Source organism: Lathamus discolor, chromosome 20 (genome assembly GCF_037157495.1).
Source record: "Lathamus discolor isolate bLatDis1 chromosome 20, bLatDis1.hap1, whole genome shotgun sequence".
NCBI lineage: Eukaryota > Metazoa > Chordata > Aves > Psittaciformes > Psittacidae > Lathamus > Lathamus discolor.
Window position 1 is genome coordinate 5,963,927 of NC_088903.1, and position 14,300 is coordinate 5,978,226.

At 44.0% G+C, this 14,300-nt stretch overlaps 1 protein-coding gene across 6 annotated transcripts in view; it reads right to left on the minus strand.

Moving 5' to 3' along the window:
- Nucleotides 1–14,300, minus strand: part of MYO1D (myosin ID) — a 112,802-nt gene that overhangs the window by 61,028 nt on the left and 37,474 nt on the right. For all 6 annotated transcript variants that reach the window (XR_010616758.1, XM_065699256.1, XM_065699257.1 and 3 more), the window contains exons 12-16: nt 12,738–12,808; nt 11,992–12,066; nt 10,351–10,483; nt 4,559–4,725; nt 919–1,126 (exon numbers count right to left, since the gene is read on the minus strand). Coding sequence is in view for 5 of the 6 variants with exons in the window: in XM_065699256.1 (XP_065555328.1) it covers nt 919–1,126; nt 4,559–4,725; nt 10,351–10,483; nt 11,992–12,066; nt 12,738–12,808 (654 nt within the window). In the remaining variant the exon portion in view is untranslated. The remainder of the gene's footprint in view (nt 1–918; nt 1,127–4,558; nt 4,726–10,350; nt 10,484–11,991; nt 12,067–12,737; nt 12,809–14,300) is intronic.

Genomic DNA, 14,300 nt, shown 5'->3' on the forward strand with positions numbered 1-14,300 from the left:
GGGTAAAACCAGGAAGATCTTGAACTCAAAATCCCAGGGTCAGAGGGGAAAGACAATCACAGATCCTGATGTGCATTGCCTGAGGTGTCTTAGCCTTTGTAATGCTAAAGGACTTCTATTTTCTGTCACCCTTTCACCCAAGCTGCTGAGGCAGGTTTTTCAGAGCCTGTGCAAGTGTTTTCACTTGTTCCTGGGCTGTAACTCCTCAACTCACACCTGCAACCTCCACTACTACATGTTACAGGTTCTTACAGGATACGATTGCCAGTAGTCTGCAAACCATCCCTTCTTGCTGTATTTCTTGGTTTACATTAGGGGACTCCATAATACGGATGCTCTAAGCTTAATAAAGCCAGACACACGAGCATCTGGCCCCAGTGTTTGTATACTCCTGTCAGCACTGTGTTGTAAGAAACAACAATAGGGATTTCACATGGGCCCTGATAAAACCTCAGTAATTACGAATGCAGTAGTATGACAAGGGAGACCACATGCTGCACCAGGAAGGACACCAGCGAGGATGCTCATCTGGGAATCCTGTCCCTTCTCTTCCTTGAAAGCCTCTGGGGAAAGTTTTCCCTGCCTCTTTTCTCACTCTGTCTTCCCCATTCAGTCCTTTCCCTGCACTCCAAAGACTTTTACCATTAGAACTGACGCTTGCCATCAGCTACAGATCCACTACTAAGCTTTTACACAGCTTTTAAGCCTGTCTCAACATCCATTGTGCCTCCCTCTTACGTATTCATCCACACAAGTTACTGCAAGTTTCCAGGAGCTGCTTTCACTCAGTAAAGAGCAAGTTTTTGAAACAGTAACTGGCAAACTGATAGGCCCTACAGCCCACAGCACATCACACCACATCCAGAGACAGGCAGTTTAAGGAACTTGAAGTTTTTAATGCAGTAAATGAAGCTTTACCTTCTGTAGGAAGAGGACAATCCTCACAAGCATCTTGGCATGCAGTTCCTCCAAGGTGAACAGAGTTCGAGGTGTGCGGATGAAGATCTTGGTCTTGCCATAAGCCACATCGTGCTGAAATCCATGGCACTCTATGAGCTTCTTCACAGCATCTGAGTCCGAAGCGAGGTCATGGTTTGGCCAAGTGAATTCTGAGATCATCTTGTACCTGGAATTATAAGGTACGATTTACAAATGTAAACCTGTCATCCAGGTTCTCAAAGCCAACCTTCAACAGGTTTTAGAAATAAGTATGATCTAAATCCTAATAAAACTGATTATAGATAGAAGAACCTCAAGACATCCTCTGCAGGAAGTTGTGATCCTTAAAATCCAAGGAAAATGAATACAAGAGGCATGATTTTGTGAAGAGTTCACTTCATCAACACCAAACTGGTGCAACATGACAAACCTCACCACTGTCTGTCTTCCTGCAGGTTTGGCAGTTCCTTTATTCACACTCTCAGCATTCCATTTCAATGTTATTTATTTCTGGTGAGAAGAGCAGCTTTGGTGTGCTCACACTGTGCAGGAGCGGCCAACTGCAATCAACTGCCTTGTCAGAAAGCCTACATTTAACAATCCTGCAAAGGACTTCTCTTGTTCATCACTTTGGTATTTCACATTTCTAACATCTTTCTCTGGTTCACCACACTTCTAACAACATCTGTTGTTTACCAAGGAAGCAGATAGCTGACTGCCACAGTTGTGAACAACACAACTGCCTGTAATTGTTATGTCCCATCCTTACTCTTCAAGCTCCTCTTGACACTGGGAGAGGGAATGCAGATTGGAACTAAGACAATTACAAATCAAGCATGAGAGTAACTAGATCCCACTCAGCTCTGTACGATTTACCAGCCCAGCAAAGAGCGGATCAGGTGAACACACATTGGCACAAAGCAACAATGAATTTTCTACGTAAGATTTATGGGCATAATAAAAACTGTAATAGACATTTTCACTGTAATAGTACCCACATTCCTGTTCTAAATAAAATAAGCATGCAGCAATCTGAAGCACTTCTCTATTTAAAAGCCTACAATCCAAGTCAGACATCAATCTCAATGTTTCAGACATGCAGAATTTTCAGCTCCTATTAAATGGATGCAGAAATAAACCATTTTAGTGGGGAGAGGGTGCACTGCAAGGAGTTACTAAATGGACTAAAATCATCCTGAATGGAAATAACATGGTGATGCTATTCATCATGCTGCTTTCATTCATCAAATTAGCCTTCTGGAATAAGCTGTTGAAGGGGGTGGGGAAAAAGGAGGTGCCTATGCAGGGAACACCATCAGTGTTAGAGTTACACCATGCAGACAAGGGATCTTACTGGTTACTAGAACAGGAGTAGTTAAAAAACATCTTCAGACTCACAAAAGAGGATTTTACATTTATACTTGGTTAGCAGAAGCATTCCTTCTCTCAAATACAGGCACACACAGGGCATAAATATTTTCCACTTGTTTCTCTTTCTTATTCTCACCAGGAATGATGTTCCTGCAATAATTAATTCACTGGGAAATTCCTCCACCTTAAGACAGTTACATTGGGGAAAAAAAGACAAGCAAAGCAGCAGCACAAGCCCACAGAGGCCAGAAAAAGATGAGGAAGATGTTAGAGACCTGACAACCTGCCCAAAAGACGTAGGAAATTCTCTTCCTCCTTCAAAGGTCACAGCTAGCTGGTGTCTTTTACGTGCTATGTTCAACATAGCCTGGAAACAGGCATGTGGATGCCGTGACCGTGTTGGATTACACTCGCCTGTGGCCATGGCTGCAGATGCCTCACAGGCGCCGTCCTTCCCCCTGCTCCACACACAGACCCCTTCCTGAAACCCAATCAGGTTTTTTTTGATAGTAAGCTATATATATATATGTATATGTATATATATATATGTAAAAGAATGCAGCACATCTATTTAAGACACATGGCCCTGATGTGCATTCCACCTAATTGAAGATGTAGCTACCAAGTGAACACACATCTCCTGGTCTAACAAAAATATATGTGGGCTTTACTTTCTACAAACTGGCCAAGGCAGAGTCGTGCACACAGAGCTCAAATGAAATTTGAAAAGGACATTTAGTATGGTCTTAACTGGGCTTTGCTTAATTTCCTACTGACAGATATAAAATCACCTCTCACTGAGTGACTGCAGATCTGTCTTAAGATGTGCCACTGATGCAGTGCAGGAGTCCAGAGCTGAAGGGCCTGGAGCCTCCTCCATGTTCCCTGTCTCCCAGTGAGCATGTTAAATATAAAGGAACAGAGATCACTTGCGATCCCAGTTCACAAACCACTCAAACTGTACAACTTGTCCCACAAATCATCTCCCCCAGCCCCTGTAAAAGGGTTTCTGGGTTTCTCATCCAAAGACAAGGAACAAAGAATTCTGGTAAAAATAAACCCACTATCCAGGCCAAGAGATTGTTATGTATTGGTTTTTAACTTGGAAAAGGCAATACCATGATATGCAAATACAGTGTCTGATCCCTCACACTGGAGATGATTAATCCCACTGCAGGGTCCAGTAGAGCAAATGCTACAATAGCCTGAAAGCTGAACCAGTTGCCATGGGCTGATTTGGTTTACGGGCTGTAAACATGACTTCTGGTCTTTGGCTTATAGAAGCTCATCAAACCTTCATTAAAAACAAAGCAGCTGTTTATATTAATAGTAATTACACAAATCTGAAGAGTAAGTTGTAATGAATTCCACATGTGAGGGTGAAAGCATGCTCTAACCACTGCATGATGTTGAAGAAAGCTGATACACAGCCCTGTAGGCTGTATTTACTGAGCCAGACCCTTTCATTCCACTTCAGGTATCACGAATATCCAGGCAAATCTCCACTGTGAACAGCAAAAGATCTTTCAGCAGCACTTCGTTTCTAATGCATGACATCCCACCTGCTCATACAGTTTAATGTTTTTCTCACTCACAGCCTTTTTCTCACCTGATTCCACAACAGAAGCGAAAACTCAATTCACTATTTCATCAGCACAAGGTGGAATTCTCACTACCCAGGCTAATTCACTGAAGCCACAAGACAAATTTCAATCTAAAACACCTGTCACAAGTCTGGTAGGAATTAAGAGGGCAAGAAGTATTAAAGCCACGTTTTAATGGGGTCACGTTGCTATCCCTCTTCAGAATTTCAGTTCTAAAATCCAGTGGTTTTCTCCTGCGCACGTGTCACTGTGCATCATCAAGCACCTCCCAAGACACATAAATGTCTGTCTGTCTCTCTGCAACAACTAGACAATGCTCAGAGAGAAAACAGAAGTTAATTAGTTCTGGTTTGAGGGTCATGCTCTGGGGAAGAACTTCAGTACACTTTCTTGCTGCAGACAGTAATACAGCAAAAGGATTTTAGCAGAAGTAGAGCCTCTACATGACTCTACACACATCTACTGCCACAAAAGGAGAGCAGAGTCCCTGTTAGACCCATGTTATCACACTCAGTCACAGAAATTGAGAGCCCAGAGGACTCAAGACTTACTCTTCACTCAAGGGGAGACAGCCAAATCCCACACCTCACTCCAGCACCTGAGCTTGAGTCCTACCAAGAGCTGGATGGAGTCACCCCTCCTACCTGTGCAGAAACTTCTCGTAGGTCTGGCGGTAGGCGAAGCCAGCACGCCGCACCCGCACGTTCTCCAGGAGGCCAAGGTACTCAACCTGGTGCCTGCACCGCTCCTCGTCAAACAGCTGTGGTGACTTCTTGTCATTGGGCTTGATGCAACGGACGTAATAGGGCTCCTGAGGGGCAAATCAAAGTGGGTTCAGTCAGAAAGAGAAGAGTGCCTGCAGGCACAGCTGCTGCTCCTGGAGACACTGAGGTGTCAGTGCACCCAGCATCTGAGGGAGGTTTGGTCACTTAACAGGAATTACAAGGTTAGAACAGAAATAACACGAGTGGCACATAAAATGTTCCTCCCCTTCACACACTGCAGTGCATCTGTTGCTGGATCCACGTGTTACACATTTGAGTTTGATTGACCTTGGCTATGTATCAGAACCAGTTCCACATCCTCCTCCTCTGTAGACAAATGATAACAAGAAGGAGCTTCATAAAAGACAGCCCAAGGTAATTCATTGTCCTGACTGTCAGATACGGCTTTCCCAGTATCAATATCTAAAAGCAGCATGGATTACTCCGTAATTTTTAAACTATGCTGAGTGAAAACTTCTACAGCCTGTACCAACAGGGTTGAATGGTGGAATTCTCTGAACACTACCAGGTACAGGGCAAAACTCATCTTACTTCCAGATCACACCTTCCACAGGACAAGCACAAGCCATCAGCATGTGAGTTTCTCTTTCTGCAACCCTTGAACTTGCAGGCAGCAAAGACTGGTGGCTTTATGCCACAACTGAGAACGAAATTTCAGCAATTATCCCCTGGACCAGATGAAATGTGGTTGTGAAACCATCTGTAACAGTGCTCTGAGCAAACAGAGGCTCCTTCTCAAAAGGGAAACCCCTGGGTTCTCCCCTGCCTCTTCTGGTCCAGGACTGCCTGATGGTTCCAACAGTGATTTCAATGAAGCAGAACAATGTGGGTGCCAAATCTGGAGACAATACACAGCTTGAGAGTGCAAGAACCCACAGCATTAACAAATGGGAGGAGTGGTTTGGGGAGGAAAAAAAAAGGGAAAAAAGCATAATTTGGTGAGGACAAATGTAAAGTTCACATTTAGGCAAAAATAGTTCTATAATAAAAGAATGAAAACCTGATTTACACTCATGCTAAAGAGAGACCTACAAGCTCTAGCTCGGCGTGAGCCAAGTTCGTATTTTTCTAAAGAAGGGGCACAGGAAGAGGAAAACTGGAGGACAAAAAACCCAGCAAGTTTCTGTGGGTGCGCCCATCACCTTTGGTTTGGGGCACTGCAGCTCCAGCAGGGTGTGAACAGTGGTAAGTCAGTTGAGGGAAGAACAGACAAGATCAAAACCCCAGAAAATGTGACTCTGAGGAAACACAGTTTGAGTCTCAAAGGACTGAGAAGCCACAAAAGCATCCTGATGTTAGATGTGTTGTGTTTGAAGGGCAGGTATGAAGAAAAGCAAACATTCAGGTTTAGGACAAAGAAGCTTTTCCTACAGTATAAAAATTCAACTCATGCATTGGGTAAAGAAGGAATGGGAGTGAGATGCCTGTGGAAAAGAAGGGAACCTCCCGCACTAGAGAGGAACAGCCTGAACAAACTCCTACAAAGAGAAGATAAGTGGCAGAGGTGTCCTCAAATGGGATATGAATTAGGTGCATTCCCAAAGTCCCTTTCAGACCTATTTTCTGTGATTTGTCTATGATTTAGCCCTATTTTCTATTATTTTAGGTCACTTACTTAATCTCAGGTTAATATGAATGGCCCCAAATTGCTATTTTGCCTTCAGCAGTATTGATGAAACAGGACCATCCTTGACTCTCCTGGCTAGTCCTGGGTGACCAGCACTAACAACAGGCACACAGAGCTGCTGCTCACTAAGGAGTGTGAATAGGCTGAATATGGTAAGGAACAGGCTAAGATATGGAGGCCTGGGAAAAGCAAACTCATATCTTAGAAACTGATATGAGCCACTGGATCTTCTGGGGAAGACGTTGGACTGGAACGTTTCCCTGCTTTTTTAAGCATGCAATCAGTAGAATCAGGCTGTGCTTTTCTCCTGGAAGGCTGTCCTTGGGGCAGGAATATATGGCACCAAGGGGAATGAGTAAAATCTAAGCCAACCATCCCTTCAAGTGCTGGTAGCATCCCTGTCTTGCAACCCAGGAGTGTGTAAGTAGGTATGGGAAGTGTGTAGGCAAACGGAAGTACGTGTGGACAATGTATGTTCTCACATCACATCCCTTCTCGCCTAGCGACTTCATCTCTCCCCACAAAGTGCATCAGGGGTAGCTCTGTCGTGGTCTTGTCTGGCTCCTTTCCTCACAGGGAGACTGAGGCAAAGCTGGATGCAGTGCAGAAAACTGCCCTGCTCCCAGAGAACCAGCTGAGCCTGCAGGCAGTGTGTCAGTGCTCTCTTCATCCTGCTCTGCCTTTCAGATCCTCAGAGAGTGGTGGGTCAGGAAAGGAAGGAGCACTGGGGACAAGGCTTCCCCAGGGCACAGGCAGCAATGTCAGTTCTGGTCTTTGTGAGGTTTTCTACCTCACAGACAGAATGGAAAGGAAAAAATAGTGAAAAATAACATGCTGGTTCAATTAAAAGAGTTTTAAGAGATTGCATATTAACTTTTTTGTCTTCCTCCTGAGAATTCTCTCTGCTCTGAAGGCAAGAAGGTTCACACGGGTCTTTATTCACTTGACAGTCTCCTACCAGCCCCTAGAACGTGCCATCTGTGTGGGTGATGATTTTCCTTTCAGCTGCAGAGCTGGGCTGTGCCATGGGAACATGCTGTCATCGCTGCTTTTCACACTCTCAGACACTGGGTGTCAAGCTATGAAGGCAGAAGCAGCCCTTTCAGAACTTCACATCAGCGTTGAAGCGGTTTTGATGTGGCCATGGCAGCTATAACTGATGAAGAGTAGGAGTTCGCTGGACCTGATGCCTGCAATTTATAAGCTCTGTATTTTAATCTCTCAGTTGTATGGCAAAAAGTTAAGGCCAGGTTGTTCATCTTCTAGAACAAGTCTCTTATGTGATGGGGAATAAGCTATTTAGGGAAAATGCAGGATATACCGAGAACTCCCTGAATTACAACTCAGCTTAGAAGCTGTGAAAAAGGCTGCAGTTGTGGAGGTGAATGGTCTGCAGTTCTGCCCATCCTCTCTTGCTAATATTCAGCTAATATCCACCCACACATTAGTCACCCTTAAGGACAAACCTATCCCAGTGTTAGCAACAGGGTAACATCAGAATGATGCCAGACCATGCCAGATCTGCCCACAGTACCACTGTGTTGCATCTGATTCTAAGATGAAAATAATTCCTTTGATGAGAAGGATATCACAAATAATCCACATTCAATCTGCAGAACTGCAACATCTTAGATGGCTGCCCCATTCCTGGAAGTGTTCAAGGTCAGGTTGGATGGGGATTGGAGCAAGCTGCTCTAGTGGAAGGTGTCCCTGCCCATGGCAGGGGGTTGGAACTGGAGGAGCTTTAAGGTGCCTTCCAACACAAACCATTGGATTATTCTATGATCTTGAGAACAGATGAACCAAATTAAAGAAATCATTAGGAGCATGAAGTCGAGAAAATGCATCCCACCCCTCTGCCTCAAACGGAAATGGCATCCCCTGTTCATTACTGACATTGCAGCCTCTGCTTCCCAGCTCTTCGTTCCTGCTAACACAGATTCCCTCCACCCCTGCAAAGCTGCCTGCTCAGGTTGTTACTCATGTCTTTGCCATTCGAAAACACAACAAACTTAAATGCAAAAGATCTGTGACTTCCAGCTCAGCACACAGAGGAGACCTGTGTCTGCCTTCGATATCAAAGGCAGAAGTCAAGATGCTGCTTTCGTTTTGGAAAACAGAAATAGGAAGTTCCTGCACAGACAGGAGATCATCTATCAGAGCAATTACAGTGTAATTAAAGCCTCTCAGCAACGACAGCTACCAGGGTAAATTCTAAAGCAGATTATTCCATGCTTACAATCCCACCAGCCTCAGCTCTTCAGGGGGATAATTATGCAGCTCCCATTATTGCACCATGAGGCTGTCAAGCCTGGGAGCAGCATTTTATAGATGGAAGAACTGAAACACAGAGACATAAAGGCCCCAGCTCTGAAAGCCAGTTGGATGCCTGATAGCACCTCAGGTTTTGGTGGTTTCTTTGGTTTTTAAATCCAGCTGAGCGATTTTTAGATGTTTAAGTATTAAAAAGAAAATGAAGCAGTTTCAAGCCATTGCTCTCTAAACAAACTCCTCCTCCAGAGGTGTCTTCTCCATAGTTTACAGCTCTTCAGATGAGATCAGGGATAGGACACACGACTGACAAATCTGTGTTGGATATGTTCAGCCATGGTGCTGACATTATAACTTTCTAGAGATGAAGCCTGTCAAGCTGAATAGGAAGAGAGCTATGGAAGGAAGAAGAGTCAAACAAAGGGGGTTACAGAGAAGGAAAGGGGAGGTGTAAGATATGTAGTTTGAGAGAGTGTTCCTGGAGTTCATCATTCACAGCCATGCCAGGCAAAGGGCTTCCTGGGTCAGTATTTAAAAGAGAAGCCACCCAAAGTACCTTCCAACCCAACCCATTTCATGGTTTTATGAAACCATCAGCCTGAAATACAACAAAATTCAGGCCTATCCTCATGTTGTTTTTTTGAGAAACAGCTGAGGAAAACATAAGGTGCTGTTATGTCTCCCTCTGGACCCACAGACCACAGCAGCTCACACCACTTGTGCAATGCGGTTTGCAGAGAGCTGTTTTCATCAGCTGTTACTGCAGACTTCCCACAAACAGACCTTCAGGGTCCAAGCCACAGTCAGACACTAGGTGTTGTTACTGTGGATTCCCAGAAGTGCAGCTCTGGTCCCAGGTTAAGCACAGGAAGAATGAGCAACATGCCCCAAGGGAAGAATCTCAGTACTGGTAACTGCAGTGAGCGATGTCCCCAGAGGAGAGTGTGTTTTCACCAGCCCAGGAACGGTGACTGTCATGCACTGCCCAGCCCCCAGCAGAACCTGGGACAAGTATCCAAACTGGCAATGACTCAGAGGCAGTGCACCCCAGTTATTTGTGCATAACCAGTGTCTAGCAGAGCATGGCTTCAATACCCCATTATTAGCTTGCTAATAACATGCACATAGTATTAACTGTCCCAAGAGTCACCTCAAAGAGATCCTGGGAACAGAATGGCCAAGCAGAAGCACTATCTCTCTGCACTGTTTTACCATCTGAAGTACACAAAGCTTTTGGTCAGGACCCTTATCTAAGCAACCTCTCTCTTCTAGGACACACCAAAGTTTAGACCCTTTAAGCTTGACTTCAGGACAGGTCTCACCAAATTTGGGAAGTTTTGAAGATGTAGAACAGCAACACCTCCACTAAAGATAGCTACAGCTCAATCACGTAAGTTAGTTTGCAAACTTCAGGACCCACAAACACTGTTCTGCAAGGAGCATTAGCCATGGAAACTTTTAAACAGCATACTCCAAAGTGCAAACTTCACTCCCTTCATTCCAGCTCTCCAAAAGCTGGCCATAAACATCTCCTTTGCTACCACAACTCCTGAGAAGATAGTCAGAAGACTTTGCCCTTTACCACTTAATTATTCTAAATGTTAACATATCCCACTCGTCTGGGCTCACTGTTCATGTCTCATGGACCACATACCCCTTCCACAACAGCACCAAGATGCCAGGAGTGCAGTAAGGTCACCCAGTCTCTCCACAAATAAGAAGCTGGAGTTGATTCTCCAACAGAAATATTTACCTTCGATGCCAGGTTGTCCACTAGTGCAATCATGGAGTTCTTAAAAAGAGTAGCAGCTGTCAGAGGTCTCTTGGTTACCTCAGTGATGCTCAGTTTACCTTCAGGCCACATCATCTTCAACACGGGGTTAGAGCTGGAAGGAAGTCTCTTTAATTGCACAGCCTAACAGTACTAAATTCAGAATTCAACAGATGGCTTTTGCCCAGATCTACTGGTGTTTTCAGCTCAAAACATATCAGCCAAGCCAGAATGACATTCCTGGGCAAAATCTCTCTTGCTCTTGAGCAATATATGGCTCAAGCTGAATCCACTTCAAAAATGACAAACGCATTCTCCTCTTCAGATAAAGATGTGTAGTAATGGGATAGTGAAAATCCTGCAGAAGTGATCTATCAAAAGCAGAGTCGGCCTTTCTGGCACAAACATAAAGAATTTAATCAAAATAGTAAAGAGTAAGACCATAGCCCACAGCGTCCTCCCTTGGAATGTGCTATCTGATTTCAAGCTGTATTTCTGCACCATTCTTGCTATATAAAATAATTTATACATTTTAGCCTGTATTTTCTTGAAGGGTTGAAGGTGAGGTAGAATGGCCATGATGGATGGCAAGAGCTCTGCAAGAGACAAAAGCTGAAAGCAGCTACAGCTATCTAATAGCCAATCTATCACATGCTGTAATATGCTGCAAGTCGTCTTTGGGAGCAGCCTTTTACCAGGGACTTAACGGAAAACAGAGGTTGCATTTGATGAAACCTCAGGACAGCAAATATTTTGCAGGTTTTGGTTAATGTGAAGCCTTGAAAACACAAACAGCAAAAGTGTTCAAGGGAGGACCCCGAGTAAACATAGCTGTCAACTGAGTTCACAGTTGTGCCAGGTTGTAATGGAACTAAAGCAGCGCTGTCCATGCAGCTGCAGGTTATTTTATGCTGACTTCTACCTCTGAGCAAAGTCTTGGAAAGGTTGAGAGAGGCCACAGTTACAAAGCATGAGACCCCAGTCAGTGCCAACTGCCAGGGAAAACAGCTTTCTGGAACACTGATACATACACACACATTCTGAGAGGATTTCTCATTTGCTCCAAAGGCAACTTTGACCTCAGGAGTATTTCTAAGACATGACTGCATAGTTTAAATTCTTCATGTCACTGCACATATGAAAATGATTCAAATCTATTTGCCTGGTTTTCCTCCTCACCCCTATACCTTCTCCTAAAACAGGGACTTGTAGCTGGGGCCAATGATGTCTGTTGCTATTCAGTATCTTTAGCATTGATTAAAGAGAGCTCAGCAATGATACATCTGCAACTGCTCCAAAAAGCTGGTTAATGACAAATGAAGGAGCACAGGTAACCTCTGCACAGCTATCTTGATCGCACTATGAGTTGTTTTCAAACCAACACTTTAAATTTAGTTCAATTAAAGGTTAGATTGGAACAAACCCATCAGACTAAGGACTTTATCCTGAAAAATCAAATTCTACAAAGCTCAGATCCCAAAGCAGAGTGTTTATTCACATGCACTGCACACCCAGCAAGGGCAGCGTCAGTGCAAACATCAGTCTCTTCCAGCATCCACTCTCTAAAAAGATGATTCTGACAGCTCAGGTTTAAATTCACCTCATTAATATTTTTATTCCTACCTGTTGTACATGAGGCGCTTGAAGTCTTGAAATAAAGTGTCCTTGTTTTTGTCAATAAATCCAGTGACTGAGTAACTAAAATAAAGGAAAAGAGAGTTAATTGCAAAGAAGCAAAGTCTGTCTCTGAGCTGCTGTATCAGTGTGGCAGCAGCATCCCTGTGCTCCTACAGACACAGCAGCTCCTAATCAGGAACCCAGCTCTGTTTCCCAACCTACCACTAATTTGCTGCATGAGCACTGTTTGAGACTGAGCTCTCAGCCCGGCTTTCCACCTCCAGCACAGAACACCCCCAGTGAAGTTCAGAAAGTGACCTGAACTCTACAGCACCATGACCCAGACACCCACCAGCACCTGAACAACTTAAGAGTTACACTCACAGCTTCTGCCTCCAGAAGCCAGAGCTTTATATAATCATACCAATGTCTAGACCTGATTTTATTAGCTCAGTACAGCTTTCTTGCATGAACAGTGCTGGCCTTCCTTTCCTCCTTTTTCTTGAAGTACTGCTCTCCCCTCACCCCTCTCCCCATGTTCTTTTGTTTCCACTTCAAATACAAAATCCCATCCTGTGTAGCAAGTAACCAGCAGAAGATTGAATTGATAAGCAACTGCTGCGCTCTGTAATTCTGTATGACAGGTCTTCTGCTTCTACCAGCAGCAGCACTAAATTAGAATGTTGTACCACTTCCAAGCTGGCTACAAGACAAAAATAGAAGGTGCAACTTTCTTTTGGAAGAAACCTTACGTCACATCTCCAGCGTAGTGCTTGATCCGAAAGTCTCTGTCAAACTCCAGCGTCTTGTCAGTGGCACAAAGCTGAAATTAATTCACATCCGTTAAAACATTACCCCGTCCTTTCATGGAAGAGCAACATGCATTGGAAATAGAAATGGGAACTATAGCTATTCCACTTTATAGATGCAAGTGTAGATGTGAAATCCAGTTAGAACTCTGCTCTATAGGATTTTTTCATGGATGCGTTAGAAGAATGTCTATTTGTACAGAATCAAGTTGCAAAAGGCTATAGTGGTAAATGCTCCATCCCTGGCAGTGTTCAAGGCCAGGCTGGACACAGACTTGGGCGACATGGTCTAGAGTAAGGTGGCACTGCCCATGGCAGAGGATTAGAACTAGATGGTCCAATCCAAACCAGTCTATTATTCTATGATCTTCCTTTATATTTTTCCCCATTACACCATCACTCCCCAGCAAAGAAATGAAGCAATAAAAAAATGACAGAAATGCAGCATAAATACAGTAACACACACAGAAAAGCCAACATTTATAGTAAATGATGGGTCCAAAACTGTCCCATTCCTAACCCACCAAGTATCTTAACTACCCTCCATCTCAAAAAGGACACAGGAGAACTGGAAGAGCCTTGCTGAAGGGCAAAAGCAATCAACAGTACTGACTGACTGATACAGAAGGAAGGCCCAACAGAACTAAACCTCTTCAGGTTAAGAAAGGAATGCCACGAGACGATGGAAAGTTACATGGTAATGATGTTGTTTAAGACAGCACCCCATGTTTTGCTGCTCAGGAACTAGGAGGCAAGAGATGTAACCTAAAAGGGAAGAGTAAGGAAAATGGGAAGAAAGGAGCTCTTCACATGAGTAGTGAAGCTGTGGAATTCTGTCAATTCAAAAACAAAGAACAAACCCCTTTAAGGACATTAGCTCTGACTCAGGAAGCTCCTGGACTGCAGGTCACTGGAGACTGGGAGCATAACACATCATGATCATGTCTGTCTGATATCCTCTTCTCACTTTGACATTCACTATCACCTACTACCTGGGAAGATACAGCAGATAGACTAGAACAGACTTTCTGATACTCTGCCCTTCACAATGAGCTTGAGATTGAAACCTTCAAGAACCTGAAGATTCAGCAATTCACAGCCTGTCTACCACTGTGCTTGATCCTTCAAAAGTGTAAGATTAATTAAAAAGCTCAGAACTTAAGGAGGCTGAGAAAATGAACCTGTGATATTGAGAAGTACTATCAGAACAGTCTGCACATCTACAGATCTAGATCAGCATTAGCCGAGTCAGAGAAGGACAACCCTCTTCTTGGAACATGAATTTTGCCTCTATTTTTCCTGGTTTACTTGGTTTTCACCAGGACAACCAAGCAGACAGCAGCAGACCAGACATACAAGACATAAACTAGGACACTACTATTTAGGGCACAGCAGCCCATCAGAGCTTATCCACATGGAGCCAGTGTGCAACATGCTCTACAGGGGAGCAGCGAAGCATTAACTCAGGCTGAAAGATAGGAGCTATTCCCATAACACATCAATGCA